At 44.5% G+C, this 16,163-nt stretch overlaps 1 protein-coding gene across 1 annotated transcript in view; it reads left to right on the forward strand.

The window, feature by feature from the left end:
* The window catches only part of SLC4A11 (solute carrier family 4, sodium borate transporter, member 11), a 200,921-nt gene that overhangs the window by 146,121 nt on the left and 38,637 nt on the right, over window positions 1–16,163 (forward strand). The window contains exons 4-7 of the mRNA XM_010002329.1: window positions 4,784–5,015; window positions 5,633–5,695; window positions 6,228–6,309; window positions 15,496–15,619. Of these exons, the coding sequence (XP_010000631.1) occupies window positions 4,784–5,015; window positions 5,633–5,695; window positions 6,228–6,309; window positions 15,496–15,619 (501 nt within the window). The remainder of the gene's footprint in view (window positions 1–4,783; window positions 5,016–5,632; window positions 5,696–6,227; window positions 6,310–15,495; window positions 15,620–16,163) is intronic.

Below are 16,163 nucleotides of genomic sequence, written 5' to 3' on the forward strand. Positions count from 1 at the left end.
CAGCAGGAGTGAATTCCCTGCAAACACACAGTCTTAGGAGGATGCCTGGGAAACAACACTTAGTTTACACTTGCTATTGAGACTGTAACTCAATAATTATAAGGTGGAAATGTGATATTAATAATGATGATAATGTAGGCTGTGTTACTACAAACCATGCAAGTACACAGAAAATATGCAGAGAGGAAATGGGTTGATATTTAGTACCAGATGGAGTCTTAGGCTTTGGGACTGTAAGTTATGGCTCATGGTGCTTTAAGACTCATCTTATCTACTGGTTGGAGGGGCTGGCTGGATGTGTGAAAACCTGTAGCACTGCTGGTGCTGGTGAATCAAATAGTGCAGGTGCTGTTGAAGGTTTTAAGTTGGGTTCTTGTGGGCTTTTTAGTGAAGCCCAGAGGGGTCTTTAACTCTGCCTTGCTTCAGGCCTCTAAGGAAACTCAAAGCCTGAAAAGGTATTTCAGCAGGCTGGGTTAATAGCAGGAGGAAAATGTGCCATAACTTTAGTAGAAGCAACCCTTCCCCAAGTTGAAAATCAAAAAACAACCAACACCCCACCAAAACAAACCCCCCCACCAAAAAAACCCTCAAGCATTGCTTGATATGAAGTCAGAGAGGTTAAAATAAGCTATTCTGTGCTCAGGATTGGAATTGCCCTGTCAACAAGGACAAATGTAAGGTCCTGCACCTGGGAAGGAAGAACTCCAGGCACCAGTATAGATTAGGGGTGGACCTTCTGGAAAGCAGTTCTGAGGGGAAGGATCTGGGAGTCCTGGTGGACAGTAAATGATCCATGAGCAGTGTGCCCTGGTGCCAAGAGGGCAAATGGAATCCTGGGGTGCATAAGGAAAAGTGTGGCTCCCCAGTTCAAGAGAGACAGGAACTGATGGAGCAAGACCAGGGAGGACAACAAAGCTGACTGGGGGATTGGAGCATCTCCCTGATGAGGAAAGGCTGGGGGACCTGAGGCTGTTCAGCCTGGAGAAGAGAAGGCTGAGGACAGACCTTATCAGTGCCTACAGGTATTTCAGGGGGGGTGCAGGAGGATGGAGCCAGACTCTGCTCAGCAGTGCCCAGGGACAGGATGAGGGGCAACGGGCACAAGCTGGAACATGGGGAAGTGCCACTGAAATATGAGGGAAAACTTGAGAGTGAGGGTGAGAGAGCCCTGGGACAGGCTGCCCAGGGAGGGTGTGGAGTCTCCTTCTCTGGAGATGTTCAAGACCCCCCTGGATGCAGCCCTGGGTAATGTGCTCTAGGGGATCCTGCTTTAGCAGGGGAGCTGGACTAGATGATCTCTAGATCCCTTCCAGCCTCGACTAGTCTTTGATTCTGCAATTTCTCTTGTCCAATACTAGTGCCCAAGGTTGTCTTACATTGGATGCACTTGACTGAAAGTAACCTAAGAACTTAATCACTTAAAGTGCAAGTTCTAAGCCCAAAAAGAGGATCTGCTTCTGATAAGAAGCAGTTGGAAGCTGCAAACACAGAAGTGTCTCTTCTGTTTTGTTTTCCTTTTCAGAAATGAAGAATTTCTGCTTTTCTGACCTACAGTTCATGCTTGAGTATTTCAGTGTGCTGTTGAGCAACAAATACTGGAGACCTAACATGCTTTAGCAGGGCTTGAGAAAGATACTATTGCCAGTTTTTGCCTCCAGGGAGAACAACTGGAAATGTTGTGCTTTGAAGGCAAAGGAAATTGGGACCTGAGTCACGGATGAGATGGCTCCATTTGTCTGGGAAGAGGGAATTGCTAGCAGAAAATTGGTCAGGTCAGAGGCTTTATCTGGAGATGTTTCCCTGCTAGGTTGTCCCTATCTCTGCTCCTTCAGGAGTGCTGGAAAGGTAGTCTGTCTCAGGGAACATGGCACTATCTGACATGGCACTTGGTAGGCATAAAAAAGGAGAAACTCCTTGGTGTCGTTTAAATTATTTAATGACAATCACTGTGTGCTTCTGAGGGAATTGGCCCAAGTGACTATGCCAAAAGCACAGGTAAACCTCTGCTCAGAAGAACATGCTTTGAGATAGCCCTTCCTGTAAGGTTCTTGCAGCATCTGCAAGTGCAGGTGGTCTCCAGAGCAGCCACCCAGCAAAGAACTTGTATTTTGGGCCTTCTTCCTAAGTGTTGAGAGCTCTTTTTTGCACAGATAGACTGTGTGACTTTGGCCAGAAGACCTGCCTGAAGCTGGGAGAAGCTGTTTGAACGTTTCCTCTTTGGAACAGCAGCCTCTGTTCTTGCCACTATGCAATGTGCAGCCATCTAGGATACTCAACACTGTTCAGTAGTTATTGGGTGGTTGTCTTGGGTTTCTTGCTATTGCCATCTAGGATACTCAACACTGTTCAGTGGTTATTGGGTGGTTGTCTTGGGTTTCTTGCTAAGCAGTTTCCAGCATCAGGTTTCCAGCATCAAGTATCCTGGTGGGACTTCACTATCTAGCTAAAAATACTTGTGAAAGGGCAATCATTAATCTCTCCTGAAACCACTGGATGTCCTGACTGGAACATTTCCATGTGAGCTATCATTGAGGCATTGCTGTACCAATGCTTCCACTGGTTTGACTTTGGCTTCTCTTAGGGAATGATGTGTTTCCATCCTTTCCTGGTGGCTGGTTGCCTTGCCATGCTGGATGTGCACATCTTCCCCAGTGTTATGAGAGTGCTAATGAGGATGAGTATTGCCCCTGTTTCCTCTAAAGGACCAGGAGAATAAAATTGAACTGGGGCATGGGAAGTTATTTACCCAAGATGTTGCCTGGAGCTCGTGGCAGAGCTAGAGCTGAATCCTTGAGACTTTGAGTGAGCTGCTGACAGTGCTGTCCTGCCACAGCAAGCAGTGATGCTGTCGTGTGCAGCTCACTGAAGGTTCAGTGTGGATTGAGATGATGGGGGCAGATAATAGGTGTCTTCTGAATGCCTTTGTTTCATTTCTGCTATCCCTCAACTTCTTCCATTGCTCTGCTTCTGTTGGCTTCTCTCATGCATGGGGGAAGCTGGTGACAAAGCTACTCTTGGTTTTTTTAAAAGCTCTTCAGCACTGTGGCACTCCTGAATCTCTTGACCTTGCTCTTGCCTCTATGGGTACCTCCTCTGGCATCCACAGTATTAAATCCTAAGTCATTTGGCCTCTTTCCTGAATGAACCTACATCCTAGGGTGGACTCTGCAGAAATTAGCTACCTTAGGGAGGTGGCTGCTGGTCGTATGGTGACCCCATGAACACCAGTGTTAGAGATGGTGATGGGTGATTTTACCTGCTCTCACACAGGGATAATTTGAGACTGACTTGGCTACTTGCAGTTATATGGTCTCTCTTAGGTGGAGTTGTAGCATAGCTGTGTCACTCTCTGCTTTCCTAAGAGCAGATGGTAACAAAGCCTTGGGGGTGGGAGCTGAAATCCTTCAGAGAATCCTCCCTCTGAGGGTGCTGTGTAAGAAGTGATTGATGCAAAGTAAAACAGTGCTAATTGCAGTGGATGTGTACTGACAACTTGATAGTTGCTGTGATAATTACAGCAATTAGTGAGATATTAGCATTTTTTTTCATCCTTGTGTCTAGGCTATAAATGGAAAAGGTAGAGAGAGTATGTGTGTGAGGGGGGGATCCATGAGTCAGGCTCTGGGGTGCTCCTGTAACCTGGGGGAGAATGTGCCCAAGTTCTGGCTGGGGAGGCAATTTGGTGTCAGATTTGTCAAAGCAAACTCGGGAGCTCAAGTCTTACTGAGCTTAAGGGTTTAAATGTCTCTTGACAATCTGGTCCTCAACGTCATGAATTCAAGCCTGGCTGGTTTCCCATCGGAAGGAAGATCCATATAACAAAGTGCAGTTCCCATTTCCTCACTCATCTTAAGCTGCTGAGTGAGAGGATGGGACTGTCAGTTCTTGACCAAGTACTGTGAGTGCTGACTGGGGAGGGGCTTCCAAGGTCTGCAGAGTGGGAGTGACACATTTGTAGTTGGATCATTCAATGAAGAAACTTCACAGCTGACAACCACAGAAGGAGTTGAGGTTCTGCAATACAAAGTGGCTGTTTCTTCTATCTCAAGGCCAACAAGTCTGGGACAGCAGAAGGAACCAGCAGAGAGTTGGCACAAGATCAGTTTCTCTCTGTCTGCTGCCTCCTTTTTCTTTTTAATTGATTAAAAACTAGATGTTATGCACAAAGGAAGAAAACTTCCTTGGGAGTGGGAACAATAAAAATTAAGGAAGTATCAAAAGTATCAAAAAAGCTGATGAACTGGATGGCATTTCCCATCTCCCACTTCAGGCTTCCCAGCTGGAAGGCTCAGGTAAAGGTGGTTCCCAGTTTGAGACAAACTGGGTTAGATTGCACTGAGATGCATACTAGTAATTTTTTATGCTGCTGAGCTCAGAGTCCATTTCTTCCAAATAACTCTTCCCATGTTGCTGAGAACTTCTTGAATTATTTAAACCTAAAGAGAATTTTAAATGCTACTTAAGCATTTTTGCTTTTAACCTTACTTCTGTGCTTTAGACAGCAAAGCTAATTTTTACTTAATTCTTCCTCTGTCAGGGTATAAATGGTGCCTAGGCATTCACCTGTGGTGACTCTGTTAGGATGAGACTTGAAATTACAGGCCTTCAGTGCATTAATAATATAATATAAACTTCCTTTTATTCTGTAATGTGATCTGAAGGGTCTAAGTGATTCCAGAATTGTTGGTTTAGTGGCAGGAACTTGAAAAAAACTGAACGACACAAAAGCTTTGCTGCTGGGTGTTTTGTGCAGGTTCCTAACAATGACCTCTTCTTCACACAGTACCTGAAATTAAAGAACTTTGAGGAGGAAGTCAGAGCTCACCGGGACCTGGATGGGTTCCTGGCCAGAGCCAGTATCATCCTTGATGAAACAGCCACCTCCTTGGATGATGTTCTGCGGGAGATGCTGAAACACTTTGCTGAAGATCCAGAGAACGCGGAGCCGAGCTGCAACTTTGAAAAAATCATGAGCACTTTATTCACGGATTCAGGGACCCCACGAGAAGGGAATGGTAATCAACTCTTGATTTGCATTTGCCTGCAGGTTACTATTAAGTTGTCATCCTTTCTACTGGTGGGGTGTTGAACACTCACTGCTTTGTAGACTCCAGACTTGCATGTTGCATGTGACACTGGGGGTTTATTTTTCCATGTTGCTCAGACTGAAGGGTCTTGTATCTCCAGGGATTTTATGTTTTGTTGGAGTCTTGCCCCTGTTTCCTTAAGATGACATATGGTCTTCTCTGGGGTGAGAAGTCAATGGCACTGGAGTGTCGTGTCTTTTTGGACCCATTAGATTTGCTTGTGGTCAGACAAGTCTGATGCTCTTCAGCCAAGAGCTACTTGCCAGTGTCTCTTCAGAAGTGGCTTCTTTGCCTTGTGATTCTCCATGTGAATTCACACAGGCTGGGGGTTCTCACTGCCTTGCACGAGTAATTGGTTGGGGAGGGCTGAGCCTTCACGTTGCTCCCAGCCTGTTGGAAGGGATGAGAGCCACTTTCTTCTCCAGAAACAAAACTGTTGGCTCACATGCCACCTTAAGCTATCAGCAAATGTCATAGCATAGTCTGAGACACTACGTTTTAGCCTAAGATGTAAAGAAGCTTAACTGAGCGTTGTTTCTCTGTAGGCACCCCTGATGTTTCAGAGTCAACAGGAATGAATATACAAACATGTACATCGCACCTCAAATGTAACTGTCACAGCCTGAGTGAATTTGTTTAACAGATTTGTCAAGTCCTGAGCATGTAGTAAGCATGTTCATGCTTTGGTTTCTTCTTGCTACCTGTCGTAGAGCTTGGCGATAGTAATGTCTTTAGGCTTTCTGCCAATAAAGAAAAGCAGTGCCATGAAATAATCTGAGAATAGTAATTAGGAAGAGGGGAGGAGAGAGCAGGGGAGTCAGAAGATGACACCTCTTCCACTCCTCTCTGTCTGTGCTGAATAATGCTAATCTAATAACCTAATATTGCAGTAGGTTGATGCTGGGAGGAGAAAACAGTTGCCTTTTCAAGCTGAGAATAGTATAAGCACAGAATTCAAAATGTCAGGATAAGTGTTTCCATCTCTTTCTCCTGTCAGCCCCCTCCCTTGCATCAATCCACCATGCAGATAAATAAGTATGCTTGTTATTAGTACTCAGCTTCCATTTGAAAGGAAATGTTGTTTGTAGTTGTAAACCAAACCCGGGCAGCCTGTAACGATTCCCTCTCTTCTCTTCCTAGTTCACCTCTTATCAGACACAATTCAAGGGGTCACAGCAACAGTCACAGGGGTGCAGTATCAGCAGTCCTGGCTCTGTATCATGTAAGTACCTGGGGTAGTTGAGCAGAATCCACTGCTGCTCAGTGCTTGTAGCTTTTCCTGCTTCTGGGAGAAACTGCAGTTCAGAATGTGCCCTTGTAAATCAAGATGGTGATGCCCTCTCCATCCATCCTGGCCTGTGGGATCTCAGTCTCAGCATTGAGCTGTTGCTTTGTGCAAATGGGCCAGCAGTAGCCTGGGCAGAGATGTTCACAAGCCCTACAGGGCATTAAGCTCTTGGATGCTCTCAAAATCTGGTGTTAACAAGCTAAAAAGCTGAAAAATCTGAGCCAGAAAGTACTAATTGCTGAGAAATGTTAATGAGAGGAACTTCTGAAAGGGACAAGCAAACTGGTTCATGGACTGCTTTGCCTGCCAAAGTCTGGGAACTTGTACCAAAAGAGTTCTTGGGTTCTTTGATGAAAACATCTAAACTTTGTAACTGAAAATTGAAGTCAGAAATTCTGACAGTATTTACACACGGATGGCTTTGTCTGACAATTAACTCAGACACTGCTTGATTGTCAACACTGTTAAATGTTGGAGCCGGCCCTTAAGACAGTAAGGACTCTGTCACCTGGGATTTATGAGACATGGTGGCTTCACCCCAGCTTCCACTTGACCAAAATTGAGGTTTGAAGTTGCTGTCTCAAAGTCAGGCATGTTGGCTGAGCCAAACTGACCTTTCAAGGCCAGAGCCTGAGTCACCAAGCCAACTAAAGCAATGGCATCTGACTCCTGTCTGTTGCTTTATGCATATGTAGTCTCTTAAGTCAAGTTGTCAAGCAATATGTTAATTCCCAGATAAATTACCAGGATAGGCTGGATAGGAGCCTAAAGGTTTGGGGAATGCATGAACATATTTCAGCCTTCACAGCCAGTTTGCTAGGACAACTGTCACAACAGCTTTCCTTTTACTAGCAGTTCTTCTCCTACTTGCTGCTTATGGCTGGAAAAAATGTAGAGTATTCTGCCATGGAAATAGATGTTTAAAAACAAAGAAACCCAAAAAAACCCCAAACCCACAAAGAAATGAAGCACCAACAAACAACAAACCTCACGCCTGTTTTAATCTCTTGTGAAAGAGAAAGATGTGATCTCTCCTGTAGGAAGGAAACTACTGCATGTCAGGGCTCTGAAATAAGTGAACTGGGTAATGTCTGTGCTGTATGTGCTTCTGTCAGTCCTACCCTTATATCAGGCATGCACAGAGCAGCTTGCAGAAAGAAGAAAATGAGTTCATACAATAAAATAGTCTTTCTGTACTGATTTAAGGTGCTTTTGAGCAGTTTAGTAGCTTTGGATGCCACAGGTAGAGCAACAGGAATAAGGTTATGTACATCCTGCTCTAGGAAGGGTAGAGAGTGGAAGTTTCTCCCATGGCACGTGACACGGCTCTTTGGAGGGCTTTGGGGAGTGTTGACTTCATAACAAAGTAATTCCAGAGGTTATGATACAACTGCTGTGATTATACACACCAAGCTGAAAAGGGAAGGTTCAGCCTTTCTGTAGAAGGGGAGCCAAAGCTTTAAATGCATCCATCTGAGTAATACTAGCTTCCATGGCAAGCCAGGATTTGAAAAATAAGCTTACAGCCTGAAGGTGTCTTGAGCAAAACTTTCCTTGTTTCTTCCTTTTGTTGCTCTGAAGAGGGAGAAGAAAGTGGTGGGAAAGCAGTGATGAGTTATTAACTATAATTATCTAATTGTTGCACTGTATTTCTGCTGTATCTCTTGTGCAACAGATTGTGAGCCATATTTTTAGATCTTACATTTTTCAAGTCAGATTGCAAAACAACTTCCAAAACTCTGAAGTAAAAGGAATTTGTTGATGAAAAACATTTTCCCTGTGAGCGGGAAGAACCTTTAAGGTATCTGTTGTTCTTTATCCTTGCACTTAATGTAGCCTCTTGGCTAAATTGGAAATTAGCACTGCTGTTTTCTGTGCACCTCAACTAACTTCTTATTCCTTGTGGATGTGATAAGCCTGAGAATCATGGTAGGACTGAGAAGGAAGAGCAGCTCAGATACACAGCTTTGGTCTTGCTGCTTCTGCTTGGATTTCAAGGGGAAAAAATATCAAAGCCCAAATTAGTGTAGAATCAGGAAGGAAAAAGTTGGGTAGGATTTTCAGAGTTGGGCACAGCCTGGTTGTAGGAGAGCGTTTCTAATGGACACAGAAGTTTGGTTCCCTCTCTCTTCTGTGCTGGAGAAAGGGCTGTTCTTTCTTATTTGACTCATCCATGCTGGGGAATACCTAGGGTGAAATAGGTATTCTGCTTCTGCTGGAATTGGTGCTTTCCTGCCAGTTTCAGGCCTGTTGAAGAGCCAGCAAGGTAAGATGTACCCAGTGCATCTGGGCTTATAGCTATGTGACAGTACAAACCGTTGGGGGATTGAAAATCTCAGGGTTTGAATGTTCCACTGAAGTGCAGGACAACTGGCTTCTGATTCACTATAGGCTTTAGGGCTTTTTGGTCAAGAATAACAAAACCTGATCTTCCTGAAGCCATATCAGGGTACATAAGCTTATGGAAACCCTGAGATTGCTTCATGAAAACTGTGTAGTTGGTAGCAGGACAATAGTGCACTAACCAGGTCTTCAGCTCTAGAATAATGAATGTTGCTCGATCTTTGTGTACATGATGGTTTTCCAACTAAAAGCAAATGTTCAGAGTTACCTTAATCAGTCAAGGACACAATCTCCTGCCTTGGAAGCCATGGACACAACTCTTTCTTTCTTCCATTTGTAGCATTTGCCAGAACAGCAAGGCACAAACTGATGTGGAGATCTTTTGCTGCTTCACTATGAAGCTGCTGGTTGATTGTTTCATTAGAGAGCTTGGGATGAGGGATAAACAGGCCTGTCCCAGAACAGGGAGTGCTGGGAGTGCTGAATTCTTATCCTCATAATTAATTAGTTATTTAGCATGAGGAAGCTTGGCTGGTAGTAGAAGCTTAGGGAGGTACGTCGGTCCCCCTCCAGCATGCAATGACTGCAGCAGTTGTATGTGCTGCCAGGAGGGTGCCTGCAGTTCCCCATGAACTACCCAGGTCCACCAGGACCCAGAGCCTGGAGGAGTAAACTGGATGCTTTACCTGTCTGGATCAGGAAAGGTGAGGAAGAAGCCCTTGTGAGAGCTATTTGTTGTGGTGTTGCACAACTTTGTGGCTCAAAAAGCCTGAGGAAGGGCACCCTTATCCAGTGGAGAGTATAAGAAGTGGCTGTCATCACAATTCAAGTCCTACCACACCCAATTTTTTTGCTGTCATACAAATAGAGATGCAAATGCCTTTTTTATTTTATTTTATTCTTTTTCCATGGAGTAAAGGATCCCTAATGCTAGGAGTGTTCAAGTAACCATGACTGCTGGTGGATCTCTCTCCTTCCTGTTCTCCTAAGAGAAGAACCAGCTGTGTGGGCTACTGAACCCCTGAACTGTGTGGAGTTCCCCAGGCATCACAACTTCCAGGCTATATTCTTCTTGCCAGGTGACAGATACTGCTGCTTTTATCCAAAGCTGAATCCTTAGGAAAGCATGAAACCAAGCTGCTTTGTAGTGTGGATTGGGCAGTTGAAGAGCAGTTTCCTTTGGCTGCATTGGTGAGGCACATGGATTGGTGAAGGACTTCTTTTCAGTGCATTCAACTGATTAGCTAAAGCTGTTTTAAGAGGCAAAGCAGAGGGAAAAAAAAAACCTCTCTGCAAGCAAAGAGTGGTTTGTGTGCTCTGTGTTGCTCTAAAATTGCTTACTCTGATACAGCACGTCACTGCAGTGGTGTCTGTGGTGGAGTTTAACTCAGAAAAACCCAAGTAGCCCTTCACAGCCAGGCATTGTGAGGTTGTTTTGGATATCAAGCAGGATTACTGTTCAAATAGAGTCAAGTTGAAGAGTAGGAACTTCCCAGTTTTAATGTATAAATGATGGGTTTATGAAACATGTTACTGATGGACCTCTTAGCAAAAGTAACTCAAAAGCTATTTCATGTGAGTAAGGATCTGCTCAGACCCAGAGGTTTGTGTGTCTGTAGAAAGACCACGTTGCTTCTGATTTAGCTGTTGAATAGATTTCAAATAGGGATGATTCAGTTACTGTTTATTCCTCAGAATAGTGCCCCTTCTTCCAAAGAGCTAAATAGGATGCTCTGAAATTAAACAGTTTAATTTAACAGTGTTTAAAACAAATATTATCCTTCAGAGGAATGATTACAATATTTGGAGTCTTGTAAACAAGAAGCCTCTTCTGTAGCATTTAAACCCATCCTCTCTCTAGTGCTCTTTGGGTTCAAAGAACTGATTAATTTTCCTTTAAGTGCCTATCCAGCCTTGTTGGGCTGTCCCAGGTAGTGCTGGAGGGCTGAAGCTCTTGCAGGTGCTGTGTTACAAAAAGGAGTTCTCAAATTCAAACCCTTCCATTAGGAATTAGGGTCCCAAAGATGATCTCTCAGAAAGAAGGCTAACTTGTTTCAGTGCCTGCAGCATGTGGACGGGGAAGAGAAGATGTCTCCTCCTGCATTGACCTGGTGATTGATGAACTGCTGGAGAGGATGGTTCTTTCTGGAGCCCAGCAAAGTGCATTCACCAGTCCACAATGATATCCTGCTTGGAGCTGCTTGGTTGCTGAAACAACCCAGTGCCAAGCTGTGGGTGAGCTGGCTCACTGGTCACCAGCTTCATTCCTCTCTTGCAAATTCTGGTTTCTGAAAGCTTGAGCCTGGAGCTGCTCTACAGAGGAAGATTTATTTGCAGTGGATGAGAACAAGAAGTGTCATTGTTGCTTTGCATCAGGACAGGAAAAGGCTGGCTAGCTGATTACCTCTGCTGGGCACTTTTTCTTACTGCAGGGGATAATTTGTTTCTGAATTAACTTCCTTTCTTGCCCTGTTTAAAGAGGGTTTGTGTTTCTCTTGGGTCTCCATAGTTTGACCCTTTTGATGATTTGTTTGGGAAATGTGTTATTACTCTGATAACATCTTGGGCGTGTGTGTGACTCCCTGTAGCCTGGGTTTGGTGGCTCCTTGCCAGTTCTCACCATCCCAGTGCCACGCTCAGCCCCACTAGATACACAGCCTGGGAAGAGAGGAGGGACAGCCAGGCAGGAATGTGTGCTATAATTTAAATGCTCTTTTTATGAGCTCAATTCTTTTGGAGGATCAAGATAAAATTGCTGAGAACGCAACCTGGCATCTCATTAAATCCTAGCCCAGTGTTGCCTTGTGTGACTAATTCTGGGTGAAAATAGATTCTTTCAGCTTGTTGACCAAACCAAAGGAGAATCAAATTTAGCTCAACCCAAACCAAAAGAGAACTTGAAAGCTTTGGCCAAACCAGACTTGATTTAGAGTCAGCTGAAACTGTCTTGCTAGTTCTTAGGTTTTGTTGGGCTTTGGCTATTTACCCTTCAGTGGTTTTTTTTCTTAGTGGGAATATTTTAAAGTGCTACTTGAAAGAAATTGCTTCATTTTGGAAGTGGCTCTCTTCTGAACTGTGCTGAGTTTTACCTGCAGTCTTGCATAACTTGAGATTTCTCCATGTGAACCAAATAACTTGTGTCCTTTACAAATATTTACCCTGGTCTAGTAGGGTCTGCAGTTTTGGTTTGTATTATATTTGTAGCTAGATTCTGGAATTAAAACACAAGTGGGAGCTGTGAGTGCTACACTAGAGAGCAGGATTTGAGTCAGCTAAATAATGGCTTAAATTAAAAGAAAAGTTGGAGATGCTGAATGATCAATTGGCAAAAGTGGTTTGGCCTTGTAGTAATATTACTGAGACACCACATTTGGGGTTTTTTTTCTTCCCAAAGAGCTATAACATAGCAAGACCAGGCTCAGGGCAGATGAGGCTGCACAAGGCAGTGTTTCTCCCCTCAGGTGCATCAGACCATCTCTGGCACCTCTTTAAATCTGGTTTTACTCTGGTTTACCCTCTCTAAACCAACTCAGCCTGTCTTACTGACTTAAATTGTGTCCATACATTGACCTAAACTAAGCTGAAAATTCCTCATTTCACTTTTTCTGGTGTGATACTGAGATTCAGATAAACATCTGTGTCAGTAGAGGTTTTTACAGAAGCGTTGGAAGAAATTGTCTCAGGTGTGAAGAGTCTCAAACTGAGGATAAAACAACTTCAGATAAAAATGGGTGAGGGTGCCAATGGGTTTATTGGTGTCTTGTGAATGTGCTCAGTGTTCCTAAATCTTCCAGTTCTGCCTGAAATATGAGGAAAAAATTGTTTACAGTGAGGGTGACAGAGCCCTGGAACAGGTTACCAGGAGGGGTTGTGGGGTCTCCTTCTCTGGAGACATTCAAAGCCTGCCTGGATGAAGTCCTGTGAAATGTGTTCCAGTCCATCCTGCTTTAGTGGGGGAGTTGGACTAGATGATCTCTAGAAGTCCCTTCCAATCCTGACAATTATGTAGTTCTGTGATCCTCTTGTTGCACACTTTACCAGCCCCCCGGGGTAAGGAAATGGTGGACTCCTGATTTAGAGAAACACAAGGTCTTGGTGTGGCTGCCAGAAAAATTATCTTACATGTGAAAGTGATCCAGTAGTGAACAGCAGCCTCTTAGAGTCAAGTTTCTCCTCTGTACCCAGTAAGCTCATGAGCTGAGGTGCTGCTGTACTCCTGTGGACTGGCACTGTTGGCAGGACTGTCATCTCTGGAACATGTGGCCTTGGAAGCAAGCTACTGGAGCTGGAACATAACCCTGTGATTGCAGGGAGAAGGCTAGCTGCAGGAGAACCTGTGGCTTGCTTAGTTATTATACTATAGAATAGTTTTTTTTCAATAATTTGCTATATTGCAGCATGACTTCACATCTTGTAGCCAGGGGAGCAAGGCTCCTGCATGGTGGCTTTCCTGCCTCAGGTAGGAACAAGCTGAAGTCCTGAGGTTTTTATGAGGTTCCAGTTCTTGGATTGGGGATTGGAGCAGGCAAGCAGGTACTGCTGAGCAGCACAGCTGAGAGGTAGCTAGTGACTTGTACCTCCACAACACCAATAAACTGCTGTTCATGTGCATGCCTTGGTGTCCTCCCCCACTTCAGGCACCAGGTGTGTGTGCTGGTGTGATCAACCCTTGCCCTGTAATAGATCTTCTCTGGTCATGCTTTGTACTTCAGTAGTTCTTGCTAGGTCAGGTACTGCCTGATAGACCTGGTGGGAAAGGGATGATGTCTGGAAAGTGTCAGTACAGCTCTGTGAGCCATAGGTATCTGATACCTGCTTCTGGCCATCTCTGAAGTAGAAACGATGTTTCAAATACCCAGAAAGCCTTCCTTTTCAAAACAAACTCATCTGTGGAGCTCAACATCTGAGGGACAAGAATTCTGAGAATGGAACACAAGATAAGGGCAATTTTTGCTAATAATGCATTAACCATTCAATGCTGATGACCAGTTCAGGTGGGTGGGGAGAGAACTGAATGTGTTGGACCACTTGAAGGTCCTCCTGTTAGTACAAAGCCTGGAGTTCATGTATCTTTTCTATTGGCTTTTTTTATTGTAACACAAGGAGACTTGTATGCTGACCAGCCACAGCAGGATTGCTACTGAGGGCTTGGGTTTGCTTGGGAGAACCAGTGTTGTCTGGGCACATTTGACCCCTTGGGAGGGAAGAACAAGGATCGTTGGAGATCCAACATGTATGTTTAGCTAGGAAGATAGCTTACAGTCTTAATTTAGAGAAGATGTGCTCTTAACTTTAGGACCTGCCTTGGTCTTTTTCCTTTCCAAAGCTGATTCAAGTAGAAAAAGGACAGGGGGCTGTGGTGGAGAGGAGTTAGGAAAGAGATGAAATACTGTCATCTTCCTCGTGACCTGTATTGTTCTAATTAAGCCGTTTGGTTGCTCTCAGACAATGTGCCTTTGTCAGTTTAATTGGTGTAAATAGGCTGCTTCCCATCTGTGATCAGGAAGTCAAACCCAACAAGAAAACACTTGGTGGTGTGATTTTGTTTGCCAGTGAAGAACTGCATAGAACATGCTCCTGACTAAGTACATCTCCAAGCAAAGATCTTCAGAAGCCATTACTGGAACAATCTTCAGGGCATGTGGGTGTAAGAATACGTGTTAATAGGGAAGAAATGGGAAAGGATCATGGAAGAGATGTTTAAAGAGATGATTGAAGGACTGGGATAGACTCTTGTTAGATGAATAAAAGGAAGCAACCAGTGGCTTGGAATCAGAGAAAAAAATAAATTGCCCTGAGGTAGGGAAACACACTTCCCTACTTCTTCTGGTGTCAGTAGGTACAACCTCTGTATCTCATCAGTGCTGTTCAGAGGAGTTGAGAAGTAGTAGGTGGCTTTAAAGGGAACAGGAGAGCTGCTGTCCAGGCTGCTGTTAACCTTTTCCTGGAAATGCACCAAGCCACTTGGCTGCTTTGTCAGAATTTCTCATCAGGAAGAGTGGCTACACAGATCACAGCTCTGGTTAAATATCCCAGGGTGGAGACAGGCCTGGTCTTCTGTGGCTTCCACAGTTGATCTCTGTTTCAAACAACGTGTTGCTAGTCTTTGTTACAGGGGTCAAACAGCCATCACAAGCCTAGAAGAGCTGGCTGGATTGCAGGCAAGGATTTCCCTCTGAGCAGTCATCCTGCTGCAGCCTCTGTAGATCTTGAGCAAGGAGGTCAGCTTGGTTTCTGTCACACACCTGTACCAGACAGGGGAAAAATACCAGCTGAGAGCAAATAGGAAAAGTCATTCAACCAGAGAGACATCTGCCCACTGCAAAGAAGTGGAAATATCTTGGTTTGGCATCTTGCCTAGTGCTTCTAAAAGTACTTTGGAAGATCAGGTGAAATGAAAAGAAGTTCAAGCTGCTTTTCAGTAATGTGGCTGCTGAGTTTTTCCTAAGGGTTTTTTTTGGTAAAAGCTTCTGTAGCACTGCAAGTAGCAGGTAAGCTGCATTCTGATGTCTTGGCTATGAAAAAGCAGATGGGGAAGAGGGACAATGCACCTTGATATCTTGACAGTTCTTGCCCATAAAAACATGGGTGTCCAATCCTCCAAAAGAGTTAGCGCTATTGGGCTAACGGCAACTTAAAATCACTCTTTAAAACTTCAGAAGGGAGCCTTTCACTCCAAAAAAAACACACCACATTTTTGATTTCTCTGAGTTGAATTGTGTCCTGATAAGCCTTGCACACTAAGTGTCACAGTAACAATGCTACCTTCCTTCACAGTTGCACTATAAAGACCCTTCAGCGACGTCACGTTTGCATCAGCCGCCTGGAGAGGCCTCAGAACTGGGGTGAAAACTCCTGTGAAGTGAGATTTGTGATCTTAGTCCTGGCTCCTCCTAAAATGGTGAGTATGACTCTCTCTTTTACTTGGCTGCTTCAGTGGGTTCTCCTAAGATCACTTCTCCTTGTTCTTCTCCTCCTGGGGTCAATGACAACATTCTTAAAATGGTGAGATCTGAGGTCTGGGTTGACTCGCAGCAAACTCTCTTGGTGGGACTGACACACTGCAGATGTGGTTGCAGCAGCTGTAGATGGACAGATGTAGCCAAGAGGAAGGTGTAATTGTGTGAGCTCTATGGCAGTATGGATGAGACTGTGTAGGAGCTAGGGTGCTTGTAAGGTCAGACTGTGATGAGGTCCTCTGGGGTGTGTTTTTTGGCACTCAAAGCAGCATGGTTAAAGCTTGCTTAAGTGTACTTACTGGTTCTTTGGTGTAGGCAAGGCCAACAAATGACCTAGTAGTATACCTTAACCACATCATCCTGGGGCATCAAAGTCAATTGGGGATCACTGTCCTGGCTTCCTAGAAAGCACTGGCTTGATCAAGATGATGTGTTTTCTCGCTGATGGTGGAACAGTTCAAAGCTCAGGACCTTTTCACACTCAGA

This window comes from Chaetura pelagica, unplaced genomic scaffold (genome assembly GCF_000747805.2).
Source record: "Chaetura pelagica isolate M959 unplaced genomic scaffold, ChaPel_1.0 scaffold347, whole genome shotgun sequence".
NCBI classification, from domain to species: Eukaryota; Metazoa; Chordata; class Aves; order Apodiformes; family Apodidae; genus Chaetura; species Chaetura pelagica.